Genomic DNA, 16745 nt, shown 5'->3' with positions numbered 1-16745 from the left:
GTTCAGGCATTTATTGTTCAGTGGATAGGGAAGTGTTCAGGCATTTATTGTTCAGTGGATAACGTAGTGTTCAGGCAATTGTTGTTTAGTGGTTAACGTAGTGTTCAGGTATTTATTGTTCAGTGGGAAACGTAGTGCTTAGATCTTCATGGTTATCTAGTGTATAAGTGTTAATTTTTACTTTCGGGGCGTAAGGTTGCTGTTTTCAGCCAATGATTGTCTAGTGCATAAGTGTTAGTTTTCACTTTTAGCGCGTAACGTTGCGGTTTTCAGGCAATGACTGTCTGGTGGATAAATGTTAGTTTCCACTTTTACCGCGCAAGGTTGCTGATCTTAGGCAATGGCTATATTGTGGCAATTCTCAGATATATTCAGACATATTAGAGGATAGCCTGTTAGCTTTCAGCCATGAACGTGTTTCATGAACAGTCAGAATAAAACCCTGCGCTAATTGGTTGGGGTCGGCCTTCATCCTTTACGTTTGACCATTTGCCAACTATCAAACTGTCATCACTGCTTTTATTCTTCATGCTGTAGTCTGCATTTTAGGTGATACCGTTGAAATTTTGAGATTATGAGTGTTGGAGTTTTAACACTTGGGGCTAATCAGTACAGTTGGAGTTTTATCCATAGCCAGTGACGTTTTAGTCAGCTGTAGACATGGATTTTTTTCTATAAACTTCTTGAACTATAACTGGATCTATACCGCTGCTTTTCTAAGATTGGGACCATAGAAAGTTTAAGTTTTAAAATCAGTAATTATCTACGTTATTTTTCTTTTGTGACCAATTCTCGTCAATTACCACGTTGTAAGACTCTGGTTACGAAATTGGTTGTAGTTCTTTAACTTACTTGTTAATGACGATGTAGGTTACTGCCAGTGGATATTCAGTTAGTAACGTTGTAGTTCTAGAAAATCCGTAGTTTTTGCAAATTCGTGTTTTTTTTTTTTTAGTTATATCGTAGTTTTATTAACGTCGTAGTTTTACTAACGTTGTAAATACGATGTTATAATTGGGGTGTATTTTTCTAACTGTGATTTTAAAGTTTGTAACCTTATACTTTCCGGACTACGACTTACTTTCAAATAACGTTCACGGGTCACGTAAGACTATCATTATCTCCATAGGAAACGTTGTGACTCATTTACAAATGTAATTCCCATGCCATAATTGTCAAACTGGTAATGTTATATGGTTTTAAAACCGATTTATATAAAACACTGTCCCGGCTATAAAGGATAAACCGGTAACGTTATAGTGTTATGAATGAGTATGGGACTGGCATTGTCAGATTTGCGATATCTACAGCTTGTGGCTATTGTAACTTGTACTGTTGCCTGTTTCTTTTACCCGTCCTCATATATTCGGTTATCAATAAAATCAGCCATACTCCCTACCAAAATTATCTTTAATCAGTGACACGTAACAACACAACCTCTACACACTGGTATGTTGGACATCCTAATTATATTTATTTATTTTTTTATTTGATTAGTGTTTTACGCCGTACTCAAGAATATTTCACTTATACGACGGCGGCCAGCATTATGGTGGGAGGAAAGCGGGCAGAGCCCTGGGGAAACCCACGACCATCCGAAGGTTGCTTACAGACCTTCCCACGTACGGCCGGAGAGGAAGCCAGCATGAGCTGGACTTGAACTCACAGCGACCGTATTGCGAAGAGGCTCCTGGGTCATTATTACTTATAACTATTATTACTGAAGAAAATGCAGTTTATCTATACTTTATACTTTATCGACTTTTGAATAATTATGACGTTACCCAGGGCAATGAGTTTAACATTATGAATTAGAAAAAGTGTTCTAACTTCATTTTCTTTGCAAGAATATGAACTGTCAACATATAAATGTATAGAACTTGTGTCGTTACGTGTCAGTAACGACACGTAATCTTGGTAGCGAGTATGACTGATTTTACAGACAGCTAACTGTAGGCGACTGGCTAAAAGAAACAGAACATAGTGTCGGATGTGTAGTAAACATGTATGACTGGCGAATTAATATCGACCACTATCGGATAATTGTGGGCAAGTTTTGGTTTTTGTTGAATAAGCCTATGACCGTCTGCAAGCATTAAACAAATAAACCCTTTGCCAGTGTGCTGACAGTAAGATATCTCATGCTGGCTTCCTCTCCGGCTGTACGTGGGAAGGTCTTCCAGCAACCTGCGGATGGTCCTGGGTTTCCCCCGGGCTTTACCCGGTTTCCTCACATCATAATGCTGGCCGCCGTCGTATAAGTGAAATATTCTTGAGTACAGCGTAAAACGCCAATCAAGCATGTTAAGGTCTGGTACCAACCTGCAAATGGTCGTGGAATTTCCACCATCATAATGATGGCCGCTGTCGTATAAGTGAAATATTCTTGAGTACGGCGTAAAACATCAATCAAATACATAAATAAATAAATAAATAAATGAATAATTCAGGATAACTTTATGGTGGACGTGCACCGGACAATGTCATTCCAAACACGCAGTCTGAAATTGTTGTAAGTCTAATCAACGGAGTAGAGGGAACTCAAAGCGATGTATATTATGTCGTAATGAAACAATGGTCTGATACAAGATTCATACATTTTTATAGAAATGAGAATTCATCAGAGAACAAAGAAATATATGACAACGACAGGGCACTCTATCAACTGACCCAGCACAAAACCGCATTAGCACAAAGCCTGGCAGCAAGTGGTGAATTAGTCGACCAATTAGATACTTATATCGGTATTTGTTTTACACACTGAGACACTGTTATGTCTGCATTATTTGTTTTATTATTTAAGGAGTTTCCGTTACGTTCTGCCGTACACTGGCTATAGACGACTCTAAACTCGCCTTCACCCCCATTAAAATCAGTAAACCCTTTCGCGTTATGCATTTTCTAAAATACGTCTGTTACCATAGCGACAATCGATATCGTAGTCTCATGACGAAGTCACGTGACTGAATCGACCATGAGACACTATTTGCTCTGCATGGATACCCTTTTTGACAGGAGCCTCGCTGCAACCATATAGTATTCGGAAACCCCGACAGTTGAGATAATGTGATGTTCTGGAAAGGTTTCCGGCTTTTTATCTGCGTGTCACGTGATCATGTATTCAGATGATCTTTGTTTCTATGCCTCTATCCAAAGAGGCCGCGTCACCAACACTGCAGTTGTAATCCGATTTGTTGAAAGACATAGTTAAGATTCACAGTATTAAACCTTACGCGGCTCGAATATATTCACTGGATCTACAGAGCTGAACGTTTGATCTTTGTTGTATTCCGAAGCAGAAACTGTTTAGATGAAGGAGAAAGGGAGGCGGGAAAAAGAGAACTGACGCTTGAGTAAACTGACTGCAAACTACACGAATGCGTAATAACGGCTTCTTAGTAACCGTAGGCCGCTGTTAGCGCTGTGTGATCGATGCTGTTCTCTGGAGACAAGACATTGACCGCATCACGGCCGTTTTGGCGCGCCCTCTCACGCTACATCAAATCCCCTGCATGTAATCCGGAATGATGTACGTCATAGTCACGTTAACCTGCCATCAGCTGGGAGGTGGGGAGAGGGGAGAGGGACTTTAGCCGGAAACATGTCATAAACGATGAAGTAAAAACCACGGTAACAACAGCTTAAGTTAAACGAAAGTAATTACAGCCACTTGGGATGGGAATAATATTACTATAATAATAATAATAATAATAATAAATTTAAAACGCTATTTCAATGTTGTTTAATTCAACAGTAAAGATTTTTTTAAAAAAATCTCCTAAGACACGTCACAATTTTAGAGACAATTTTTGGAGACAATTTTAAAGATTGTTTTCTATGCTGCCATCAGTTTAAGACAAAGCTAAAGATTTTTCCAAAAAAAAATTTCCTGAGGTAGGTCACAATTTTAGAGACTATGTCCTACTTACACGTAAGTCTAAGGTTACTTCGTGATCTTTTAGCTTGACTTACAAGTCAGCCTGCATACTTTCTTAGCGGCATAAAATCTTTCACCACCAGCGTAGCGTGAAGAATGCAGTAGCAGCCACATCGGTTAGCATCTAATTTTGAGTCCAGAACGACTCTAATTAACGTTCCCTAAAGTTTCCCAGTTCGATGAGAATTTTAACCAAGTGCGGCGTCTTGGAGATTCTCTGCATTTTACCTGCATTCTTAAGACAGCTTCATTAACAGACCTACCCCAGGTATCTTGACATTTATGAGGAAAACATTTATTATCGTCTGTTTAAGCTTTATCGTCAACAGACCTCCGGGAAGGCCCTCTAAAGCCTTGACGAAGCAACGCCCTAGTAAATCACGTCGAAATGAGCATGCGCACATGGCCACATATCTGCTTCCGGTCATTTTTTTCCCTAACGTAGGAAAAATGGCGGGTTTAAGCACGTGCTAATGTTCTTGATTAACGACCTTCTCCAAAAGCGATTTGTTTCGGTAAGGTACGCTCCTTAGCACATTAACGTTGTTTACGGCAGCTGTAGCCGAAAGTAGATGAAAAGGCAGGCTTCCAGGTTTTACGGTTGGCTTAAAAAATGACAAAATTAACACACCATTTTCGACTATCAGCGATATTGACCTATAATTTTCCCCAAACTCCACAAAAATGATGTGTTTAGACCGAAAAACATTGACTGTGTTCCGTCACACTCAAAAAAGCGTTGTTAACCAATTTTCGAAAAAGTTTCCTTATAAGATCACAAATGTCTTACCAGAGAGCAGATCACATTGAATCACTAGGGATATATTTTGAACTTCTGAACTGCTTCTATTTACGTTAAATGACGAAACTGCCGACAAGTTTAGTGTGCACTGTTTGTTTCACAAATACGGCAGAGCAACCCCGTTGACAGTTCTTTCAGAGCCCCTCTTAAATTGGGTAAGTTTTCTCAAAAGCAATTAAATGGGAGTGAGTGAGTGCTTGGGGTTTAACGTCGTACTCAACAATTTTTCAGTCGTATGACGACGAAGGAATCATTAGGGACTTTTTAAAGTCTTAGGTGTGACTCGACCAAGGATTGATCCTGGATCTACCGGTCCCGAAGCGGACGCTCTACCAAATGTGCTATCCGGGCCGGTCAATTAAATGGGGTGGGACCGGAGCAGCGACGAAAGTGTGATATTGACAAACGGCCAATATCACATATGACCTCAGTTAAGGTTTTATTCCAGTTCGCGTAATAGGTATCAACTTATATAGCCCATATAGTACTATGCCTGAAGTACAGTTGGGCTGGAAAAAAAACGGACTAGGGCCGACATTAGTTTCTTGCATGGCCTAAAGACCTGTTTTCGAACACGCAAGTTTATTGGTTGGAGTTATTGATGTAAAAATAAGTGTCAGATTTTAGACCACTTGGTTAGTGTGCCAAGTGTTCATATGTGCTGTAGGATAACTTCCATTTTTTCGTGATCACCCGTTAGTTCCCGGCTATATATATATATATAGCTCGATGGCACAAGATATAGGTATTTATAGATAGGTCATACAGATCTGCTTCACTGTGAAAAGAAACAACTCTAAAATGGGTGAAACTTGAGCAAGCCCATCGCTATGAGCGGTGTATTAAAAGCTGCTATCGTTCAAGGTCCCAACATCTCTGAGGGCTCGCTGAAGACATCTTCCACCCTGCACAGTGCCTCCTTAAGAGCCGTTTACATTTCAAACTCCTCATTTAACCAAATATCGAATTCCGAAGCCGAATTTTCTTTCCTTTCCCTCACACATTCGAAGTCACATCTCGCCTGTCAGGAGATACACTGCTGACGTCATTATGAGTGCGTGAATCACTCACTCCCATTTCGATTAGCGGTATTTCACGTGAAACCTTCAGTGCTGTTTTGAAATTCGATTACTCATTTGAAAACAAGATCGAATCTATGTCTCGGAAAAGAACCTGCTAGCCATAATATTGATGTTGCTTTTAGAATTGCTCTGAAACTGCAGACACTTTTAGCATCTTAATCAAACACAATAGAGCTCTTGTTGATGTTATGATAGGATTTGGAATACATATGCGCTGAGAAAGATTTACTGTTCAACAGATCTTCATTATTCAAAAGATTCACAGTGGATATTGGATATTTTGTGTGAATAATTTTTATCAAACAGCGTTGGATTATGATTTTTTTTAAAATCTGTCGTCTTTTAGACAAAAAAGTAAAAACTAACCAGTTTCAATTTATTTTCAATGTTTGTTTGTATTCATTAGAACCAGGGCTGTTGTGCAGCCATTTTGCACCTTAAACTGTTTCAGATGTCAGTCAGTCTAGCAGATTTAGCTGAACCCGTCAAGTGAACGCTCTGCTGAACTGCGTATCGATCTAAATATCGATGACTGGATTAATGCGATCGATTAAGATAAAGGCTTCCGGTTGTGATTTGCAAAGAGTCTGGAGACAGTTCTCACAGCCAGGGTCCTCTTCCATTATGTCGAAAAGTTTCTTTTTGGGAGTCAACAATATTTGACCATTTCCGCCTGTGTCCAGGTATCAAATATTTGAGAAGGTACACACCAGTTTTTTGTCTTACCCCTTTGTCTTTCAACCAACAGTGTAATTACATCTTTGCCCAGCTAACAAATATTTGAGACGGTACACACCAGTTTTTTGTCTTACCCCTTTGTCTTTCAACCAACAGTGTAATTACATCTTTGCCCAGCTAACAAATATTTGAGACGGTACACACCAGTGTTTTGTCTTACGCCTTTGTCTTTCAACCAACAGTGTAATTACATCTTTGCCCAGCTAACAAATATTTGAGACGGTGCACACCGGTTTTTTGTATTAGCCTGTCGTGTTTTAATCAACAGTGTAATTACATCTTTGCTCGGGCATCAAATATCTGAGAAGGTACACACCAGTTTTTTGTATTAGCCTGTTGTCTTTTAACCAACTTTGTAATTACATCTTTACCCAGGTATCAAATATTTGAGAAGGTACACACCAGTTTTTTGTATTAGCCTGTTGTGTTTTAACCAACAGTGCAATTACATCTTTACCCAGGTATCAAATATTTGAGAAGGTACACACCAGTTTTTGTTTTAGCCTGTTGTGTTTTAACCAGCAGTGCAATTACATCTTTGTTCAGATATCAAAAATTTGAGAAGGCACACACCAGTTTTTTCTATTAGCCTGTTGTGTTTTAACCAACAGTGTAGTTACATCTTTGCTCAGGTATCAGTATTTGAGAAGGCACACACCAGTTTTTTGCATTAGTCTGTTGTGTTTTAACCAACAGTGTAGTTACATCTTTGCTCAGGTATCAAATATTTGAGAAGGTACTCACCAGTTTTTTGTAGCCTGTTGTGTTTTAACCAACAGTGCAATTACATCTTTGCTCAGGTATCAAAAATTTGAGAAGGCACACACCAGTTTTTTGTAATAGCCTGTTGTGTTTTAACCAACTTTGTAATTACATCTTTGCTCAGGTATTAGTATTTGAGAAGGTAAACACCAGTTTTTTGTATTAGTCTGTTGTGTTTTAACCTACAGTGTAATTATATCTATGCTCAGGTATCAAATATTTGAGAAGGTACACGCCAGTTTTTTGTAATGGCCTGTTGTGTTTTAACCAACAGTGCAATTACATCTTTGTTCAGGTATCAAATATTTGAGAAGGCACACACCAGTTTTTTCTATTAGTCTGTTGTGTTTTAACCAACAGTTTAATTACATCTTTGTTCAGGTATCAAATATTTGAGAAGGTACACACCAGTCTTTAACCTGCCGTGTTTTAGTGAACAGAATAATTACATATTTATTCATGTATCATATATATTTGAGATAATAGTCACCATCTTTGTCGTATTAACCTATTTTATTTTAGTGATCTAACGTCTTGGTTTGGATAGGGGATCGATTTTGTTGATTTTAAGCTGCAAAAAATATTATCATCTGTAGGTTAACCGCGGACTTTTGTCGAATTGTTTTTTTCTCTCTTGTTTATTGTTTGTTTCCTTCTTTTCTTTTTGTTTTTAGTTTAGTTTTTTTAATTTGCGTATTTCATGGTCTTATTCTGCTTCGTCTTGGTGATGTTCGCTTTCCAGGGCATTTGTCACGTCCTGAACAAAACTAGTCACTGATCTTGGAAACAAGTTGGGAACCAGACGTGAGCTGACAAGATCAGGTGCCATTGCAAAGGTCAAAGGTCGTGATTACTGATGAAAGTGTGATGTCGGTGATGTCAAGTGGTGACATGTAACATCCAGGGAAACTGGGTGTGGCAAGGAAGCTGAGTCTTTCAAAGCTGACGCCTAAGTTATTGATATTCATACGTATCTAAAGTCATCGAGCAAAGGTGAAAGGTCATCAGCCAGGGGTCGAATGTCAAGGGCTTTGGTTAGAGATCTGTCGAACTTGTCCACATACAATAACCCTGTTCTATACACCAAAGATATGGAATTGCTTTAATGTGTGATAAAAAAAAGAGTTCAACTTCGTTAATATGGTCATAAAAGCTGATGCGGAGACGCTCTGGGTCAGGATGATGTCAAAAAGGCGGCAATGTAGTCACTTTCACATACAGATATCCATCGGGTCAGATATTTTGGTGATCCGCCTGTCTAGTTATGGATACATTCAAAAGCTTACTTCTGATAGAAAACTTGATCTTTTCCACTGATGATTCCCATCAAACACAGAGCATGAACGACAGATTAGCGTTTAACGGTAGATTGGCAGTATTTCAGCCATAACGTGGTGAATGACACACAAGAAAAGATTAAAAAGACAACAAAGATATAATTTCTAAGAACTATTTCGAATGAGAAGTTCACCAGGGGGCTCACACAACGTGGACGTGATTTGTATAGCTAGCGCCAGGCTTGTCACGTGACACGAAGCATTGGCAGGTGTCTTTGATATTAACGGTCGACTCGTACCTCTGTATCTAACAGTCCAGGATTCCTGATCAGAGAGGTGAAATTAAGCTTCAAAACAGACATTCATATGTCAGCCGTCAGCCCAAATGGTTGTGGTTAATGCGAGGAAAAACATCATCAACCTATCAATCAGTGAATCGATCAAGTCGACTGACGAAGCTAAGTAATGTGTCGCTAGACTTGTTAGTGTCATGCCCTAACCTACTGAACCAGAGGGGAAAAGAAATAGTTACTACAACTAAGGCCGACTTTCTGGTCAACTTTCGAATAGCGTTGAAGTGCAGGAGACTTAGTATTGTATCATTTTGATCCCCAGCAGCTTAAGGATGAGATGCCATCAGTCTTTGAAACTATTGAAAAGTTTTGCTGCGAGATGACTGTGATTCACGCATGCGCCATTTGGGCATTTCAAAATCTTTACTTTCATTAATTTGCATTTTAATTAGCTCAGATGGCCTAACTGTTGTACCAGCCATATTTCTGGAACATCTTAAGCATACAATGTACCATTGTTGCATGGAATACGTACCCAGTGTTGAAGAGTACCACAGTTGTACTGCTAATTCTGTACACGTACATGTGATATTAGGTGCCAACACACAGATCAGAAATCGCTTTAAGAACTTGACAGCCATCGATTTTCTTCCGTTTTTCACCCACCTTTTCCTGCTTACGTCGCCCAAGAACCGTTGTTAACCACATAGTTTTCTCTCGACGGAAGGCAACATTTACCTTAAAATGCCTCGGATGGAAGGTCCCTTGGAGTGGATTTGTTTTACAGCTCAATTGATCCCTTCTTGTGCTGAAGGGTCTTGTCATTCCCAATGGCCGGATGGCTTTAATGCTGGCGAGTGTTTGCTTACCTCATTCCCAGATGCCATCTTTGGAAAAGATCGGACATAGTTAGACGCATGTCAAGTCATCAGAACCAGACATCTGCTACTGTACGAGGTCTCGTGAATTAAGCTGTTAGTCCAGATAGAGTGGCTTGACGCGGGCGCTTGAGAAAACCCGTAAAATAACCTACAAGATTGGCACTTGCCCCCTGAGCTCCGATCGTGTGTGCGTGGTTGATTGGAAGGGGGTTAGAGACTATCGGTGTACTATTTGCTGAACGGTTACCTGGCAGCTGTTCGGGATCAGGACCTTTGGCCGGAGAATATCGAGTTCTGCGGTCCACCCAAAGGTTTCGGAACCCTGTGGCTACCTAATTGCTGAATTCCGCACGAACTTTTCTTTTTTGTCTCCTCTCACCGTGTCTGTACTTTACATGGATGTATGGAATGCCAGATGAAGGAAAGAAAAGTAAACAACTCTTAAAAACGACGAAACGTTGACAGTGTACAATCATTGGTTAGCTAGGCCTGTATTGAAAAAGAAATACATCTCGTTGAAAAACTAGGAAACTGTTACACTGTGTTCTTGGTAATTAATTTAAGTCTGTAATTGAAAGAAAAGGAAACATATGACGGAGTTGAAAAACGATGAATCAGTAACAGTGTGAACTGGGTCTGTACTGAGAAAAGTGAAAATATAAACTGTTAAAAATATGAAACTGTGACTGTGCTTTTGCTACTTTAGGTCGACTTTGGGAAAATTAAAAATATATTTAAACCCGTTTAAAACAATTAGACTTTGATGACGTTGACGGTGTATGTTATATATTCACTTTAGTTATGTTTAAAACCACAGAAAAATATATAACCCTGTTTACAAACGATGAAACTTCATGGAATGAGTGCTTTAATTACACATCTTGATTTACAGTTGAAGAACGAGGAAAGGACAATACGCAGTTTGTAGTTTAGTTTTAGTATTTTAGGTCTACATAGGTAGATACTGGATCATACGACGTAAACACGTTGTTACTTCCCCGGCTCACGTTGCAACCTTACGCAGCCCCTGATGGCCCGACTCCAGGTGGGTCCTATCCCAGAGTGCCCTCTCTCTCCCCCCAATTCCTACTCCTGAGGCAACTGACGACTCAACAACAGGTATTAAGTGAACGTCAGTTGCTTGGAGAGACAGCTGCCGACATAAAACACACATTTGCAGCCGCTGTTATCATCCTAATGCTTCAGTCTGTTTCGATGTTTTTTGTGCCATTTGGTGCTATGGGTGGAAGTCACGGTCTGATGTTAGTTCGAAGACCACTTGTTTTCTTACAGTAGAACGAACAAAAAGTTATCTGTAGAGAATCAGACATCTCCATATAATTGGAGAACACTGAAAAAAAGAACGTTCAGTATAATAGGCTTAAGGTTAATTTCAAAACAAACGTAAATATTTACCTCAAAACCGCCGATGGCGTGAGAAAATCTGGATTACGACACGACAGAAAGGCAAAGCTCTGAATATTACAAAAACTAACTATACTGACCGTGTGTGGTTTCCATTGTTTTATGTGCATTATGTTTTGTTCATTTTTAATCAGTAATTGCCAAAATTTTTGCGATAATATGTCGTTGTATAGAAAATGTGCATGAGCTGTCTTTCCTTGATTCAGAACGTGAAAGCGTTATATGTTCAGCAACCTAACGTCTATTCGTCTTCACCTATATGTAATATTTTGCGTGGTGCCGTACGACATCAGATATAGGAACAAGGATCACTGTGAACTCGTGATGGTCCTGCAGAACTGTCACTTATATGACAGAGGTTAGGTTTACGGATGTAAACAGTAGTGCCCGAGTAAACCACCGCCCTTCACGCGGTATCTGACAAACCTCCTGACTTAAGGCCTCAACCAAACTAGCATAGAACTAGATTCGAACAGGCGATGTCTGTGGTCAGGGGCTAGGCAGTGGCAGCGGACCTAAACAAGTTTTATAAGGTAGATTTAGGTAAACATCCAGTGCTCACGTGAGTGAGATTTCTCGAGATGATTTAGTCTAATAGAGTAATCAAGTATACATGTAGCTCGTTGACATGCATGTAGTCTTCAAAAATGTACGAGTTCTATTTAACCGCCCACGTGGCCCAGACGTCTGTGTTTATCTTTGAGCGCGAAAATCTCTTACTGAACTTTACACCCTGATGTCATTCCTACACGGGGGAGAGTTAACCAAGGTAGCCTTTACAAGTCTAAATGTATTTCATCACGTTCTCCCCTTATGCAGATGACTCAGAGTGATAACGACATAAACAGTTCCATGCTGTAAAATAAACATTTACCCTCACACCCAAAACGTTGACAAGCTCCATAAGTGATAAGGCGGACGAATCTTATGAAATGCAGAGCACCGCCTGCTTCGTCTGATAACTGTAAACGCGTTAATATAATCAGATGTAAAAAAAATAACAAATACAGCTAGAAATAAGAATTTGCGATGACTTTTAAATGAGAATTGTAAAATAGTTTTATAGGAACGTATCAGAGGCGGACTGATAACTCGGATGACGTTCAAAGCGCTGACGTAGTTAGGTTCGCTAACGTGACTTGCAACACTCGCGAGAACTACGGGAACGTTGAATTCTGCACGCAGGGAAATGCAATCTGTTATTATTGTTAGTTTTAAAAATTGTATGCGAAACTGACTGAAATAAAATAGCCAAAAAAATATTATTCCAAGCAACAAAAACGGATTTGACCCAGCCACAATTTGCTTATCTCAGTGCGCATGACTATCGGAAGTATCGGTACGTGCATTCAATTTAGGACGTATGGTGTGGTAGCGTCTCTTGGGAATATTGTAGGCTAGTGGCGGGTGGTGGTGGTAGTTTGTTTAATGGCGTTTCCATTCTAATGAATAATGCTGTTGTAGGCTATTCGTTGTCCTTGTTATTTTAAAAGGCTTTTAAATGGAATTAAATGACTATATTATGTTATTAATAGCCCATGATAGTTCGTTACACCAACAAAAGTGTTCTGTTGTAACAACAGAACAGGTCTGTCACATATAAAATAATCTATTCTGTCAATTTCAGAGAAAAGTTTTTGGAGTGTACTGTGTTCAAAGCAGTTAAGAGCGTATGTAATGCAGAGATGTTAGCATAAATACTAATATGTACATGTAGATCTGAAACGTTTTAAGACGTACTGAATTGCGTTAATGTGTAAGTTACTTATCGTAAACCTTTGACCTTCGCCTTGTACTGAGGGTGACGGTATTATAGCCATATAGAGTTATCTTAGAGTCTCATCTGTTGAGCTATAACCCACAGTTACGTCACATTTAAACATTTGAAGTAATTTCAAAACCAGCTGGAATTGAGGCATACCGGTAATATTGTTGTGCGATGTTAGATTCTACTGTATTTGTTTTTCGATAATACATTAATTGTGCTGGCTAACAAAGTCTTGATTAGTTTGTTGGTAAATATTAGCTTGTTTTACTAAGTGGTTTATGACTTGTAAGTTATATCCGTATAGATTCTCCGGTGAATGGCCGTCAAGACGAAAGAAATCTATTGCATAAACCGGAGCACTGTCGCCTCACAAAAAATGTGTGTTTTCAGTGTACCCGAGGCGATTGTTTTTTTTAACAAGGGGTCATCTTGCACTCTTGACGTTATTTGAACAGTGCCTCACCTAGATTACACCATCAATCAACGTTTCGCTTACATGTCGCCTCCACTAGCCTAAGTCTTTGTAAAACGCCTTTCGATTTGCCAGTTTGCGTAGTTGTAAATGAATTTATGCCCACACGTGTTTGGAATAAAATCAATCGATTGAGGGGATTACCTTTGCTTGCAAGGTTTAGTTCTATGTAAACCTGTGATAGATTATTTGTGACATTTGATAGATAGATAGATAGATAGACAGATAGATAGATAGATAGTTTAGTATGTCGAGAGACATTGTCTTAATGTGGTATTGTTTTCTGAGGATATATAACATTACCTTACATGCAGTAGACACATGTAGTATTTCCTTTGTTGCCGTTTATTGTGTCATTCTTTTGCACTTCGTACTTCCCAAATTTCATTTTCTTCTTTTTCTATTTACACTCAAAGTATGCATGTGTGTTGTGCGCAAGGGTGTAAATGTATGTAGCAAAAATCGTCAAGCACCTTACCGGCTTAAGCGTCCGTCTTTTGCACGTTTCTCCGTCGCATGTGACAACACTACTCTTGCACTCTTGCACAAAGGGATTGTAGGCTAAGTTATCCAAACTACCATGGCAACATACGATTTTAACATGTGTCACCATGGTAGTTACAATCAACTTAGTCTACGACAAGTTCGTGCAATCTACCACAGCTGTATACACTATATAACGCCGAGCCCACTTTGTCCATCTACGTTTCAGAAGTGAAAGCGTTATGAAATATTCTGCTATTTTTAAACGGATACATATTTCAACACAAGGGCCTCTATACCAGCGCTATTTATTTTACTATGCTACAATTATAGTCTTGAAGTAAATCCACTAGATCTGGACTCGTATACACTGATATTTCACTCTCAACGTAAAGGCCTTGTTTTTGCCTTAAATTATAACGAGCATTATGCGTTCCCCTTCTGTATTGAATCCTTCAGTGTCAGGAACCCCCTTCAAAACGACAACCTCTATATAGCGACCACCTGTATATGACGGCCACATGCTTTAAATTAATTACTTTCGGCTAATTCACCCTATGCATCGTAATTGCTGAACAGTTCTTGAATTATGCAAAACAAATCAACGGAAATTAACGTTTTGTTCGAGAGTTTAAGGTTAATGCCCAACAGAATTTTCGCTGTTAAAGGGATAAAAACAAAAATGTAGATTTTTCTTAAAATAAGTATTTTTTACACTAATCTGTATAGATAAGTTTACATGATGTACAAAATGTTTCTGTAGTGTATACACCTGTGGGTTACCCTCTGTATTTCAGCACTATAGTTTTGTTCCGTTTCAGGATTTTGTCTGGACAGTTTCAAAAATATTTATAAGTTGTCTTACGAAACGGTCAAAATATCTGACGGGATATGTTAAGCTGAGGGTAGCTGAAAGACTGTTACTGCCGCTGAAATGTGATGAAACTTGACAATTCGTGTGATTAAAATATAGTAAATATCTTGAGTGTTTGGGGCTTAAACTTGTTATTTCAAATTAATTTAATAGTTCATTACTGGTCAATTAATCAGTCAACCAACCAGTCAGTCAGTTAACTTTTAAGCAGTCAGTATATCATTGGGTACATCTGTGTAATCATTGTTTTTCCGTATCATTGCGGTTGTCAGTCAGTCGCTTAATCAGTTAATCAGCAATGTTTTAAGCTGTATTAATCGATGACTGAATGATTGAATGAACCACCCAATACATGGCTAACACTCTGCTCTCTTTCTTTGTTTCAGGTGATCGCAGTTGTTTCTGTGTTTTTCATTGTCATATCGATATTATCGTTTTGTTTGAAAACTCACCCGGAAATGAGGGTGCCTGTCCTTGCCAACGTCACCACGGCAACGGAGGATGGCAACTGGACGTGGACTTTGGAAAAGAAAGGCACGGAGCCGCACGAGGCGTTTTTCTATATAGAATGTGCGTGCAATGCTTGGTTTACGTTTGAGATCATAATACGCTTTATTGTGGCTCCTAACAAATGCGACTTCATCCGGGCACCTGTGAACATTATCGACATTGTGGCTACCTTGTCATTTTATCTGGATTTTTTGTTGACTAAACTTCAACTGGAGAACAACGATATTTTAGAGTTCTTCAGTATCATTCGGATTCTAAGACTCTTCAAGCTGACGCGACACTCAGCCGGCCTCAAAATCCTAATCCATACTTTCAAGGCCAGCGCCAAGGAACTCATTTTGCTGATCTTTTTCCTCGTCTTGGGTATAGTCATATTTGCCGCCCTTATTTTCTACGCCGAGAGGATACAGTATAATCCAGAGAACGACTTCACAAGCATCCCAGTGGGGCTCTGGTGGGCCATCGTCACCATGACAACAGTGGGGTACGGCGACATGGCCCCTAAGACATACGTGGGCATGTTCGTGGGCGCCCTCTGCGCCTTAGCGGGCGTGCTTACTATTGCCTTACCCGTACCAGTTATTGTTAGTAACTTTGCGTTGTTCTATTCCCATACTCAGGCCCGGTCAAAGTTACCCAAAAAGAGACGGCGTGTTTTACCCGTGGAGGCACCACGCCCTAAGGGGCTCAAGGGGCCTGGAGCGCCCGTCGGTGGGCCGGCAAGACGAATGAATGCTATTAAGCACAACCACCCAGGTCCGTTAGACGCCAAGCTAAGTAGAATAGGTAGGTAGATGGCGCTAACGGCCTAGAAGTATTAGCATTTCATTTATTTGTTCATTTATTGATATGTGCATATATATTTATCTAGTTCTTGTTACCTTTTTTTCTTTCTCTCTTTTTTTTTTAAATTTTTATTTTAGATTTAATTCTCCAGATTTTTGTCACCAACACGCGTCTTGATAGCAAGATAACAATTAAGTTATCTCCCTTCGCCTGCGACATCAGGCTAATTGAGTTCGTAGCCTGTACAAAATATTTGGTTCTGTGTCTACCAAATTTCTTACATGGTCGTGTAATGACTTCCACGGGAACATTTTTAAACAATTACGGAACTTGAGAAAGAATTGTTGATCTTGTAGCTTGGCTGGGGGACAGAAGAAAGGCCAAACCTTTTGATGAGACGTCAATACGGGCAAAGGAAGTCGAAGCGAACAAATTATTAGGCTAAATTATGAGAAATCTTGATTTTTTTCAGTACTGAATTAGATTTTAGATTTTAAGGACTTTGGCCCGTTAGCTCTTTTACGTTTTTATCTTGTGGGTTATCTTCTGTATTTTGACCATTCTGTTAATAATGCATGGAAATTTCTGCTATTTTCATGAAGAGAATGCTGTGTAGAAAGTCTTGATTCTGTATTTGTACAAGATCAAAGAGAGA

At 39.4% G+C, this 16745-nt stretch overlaps 1 protein-coding gene across 8 annotated transcripts in view; it reads left to right on the top strand.

Annotated features, from left to right (window-relative positions):
- The window catches only part of LOC135463585 (potassium voltage-gated channel protein Shaw-like), an 84435-nt gene that overhangs the window by 51967 nt on the left and 15723 nt on the right, over positions 1–16745 (top strand). For all 8 annotated transcript variants that reach the window (XM_064740894.1, XM_064740899.1, XM_064740896.1 and 5 more), the window contains one exon: positions 15181–16090. In XM_064740894.1, coding sequence (XP_064596964.1) covers positions 15181–16090 — 910 coding nt within the window. The remainder of the gene's footprint in view (positions 1–15180; positions 16091–16745) is intronic.

This window comes from Liolophura sinensis, chromosome 3, assembly GCF_032854445.1.
Source record: "Liolophura sinensis isolate JHLJ2023 chromosome 3, CUHK_Ljap_v2, whole genome shotgun sequence".
In the NCBI taxonomy this organism is placed as follows: Eukaryota; Metazoa; Mollusca; class Polyplacophora; order Chitonida; family Chitonidae; genus Liolophura; species Liolophura sinensis.
This window is presented reverse-complemented; position numbering and strand designations above follow the sequence as displayed.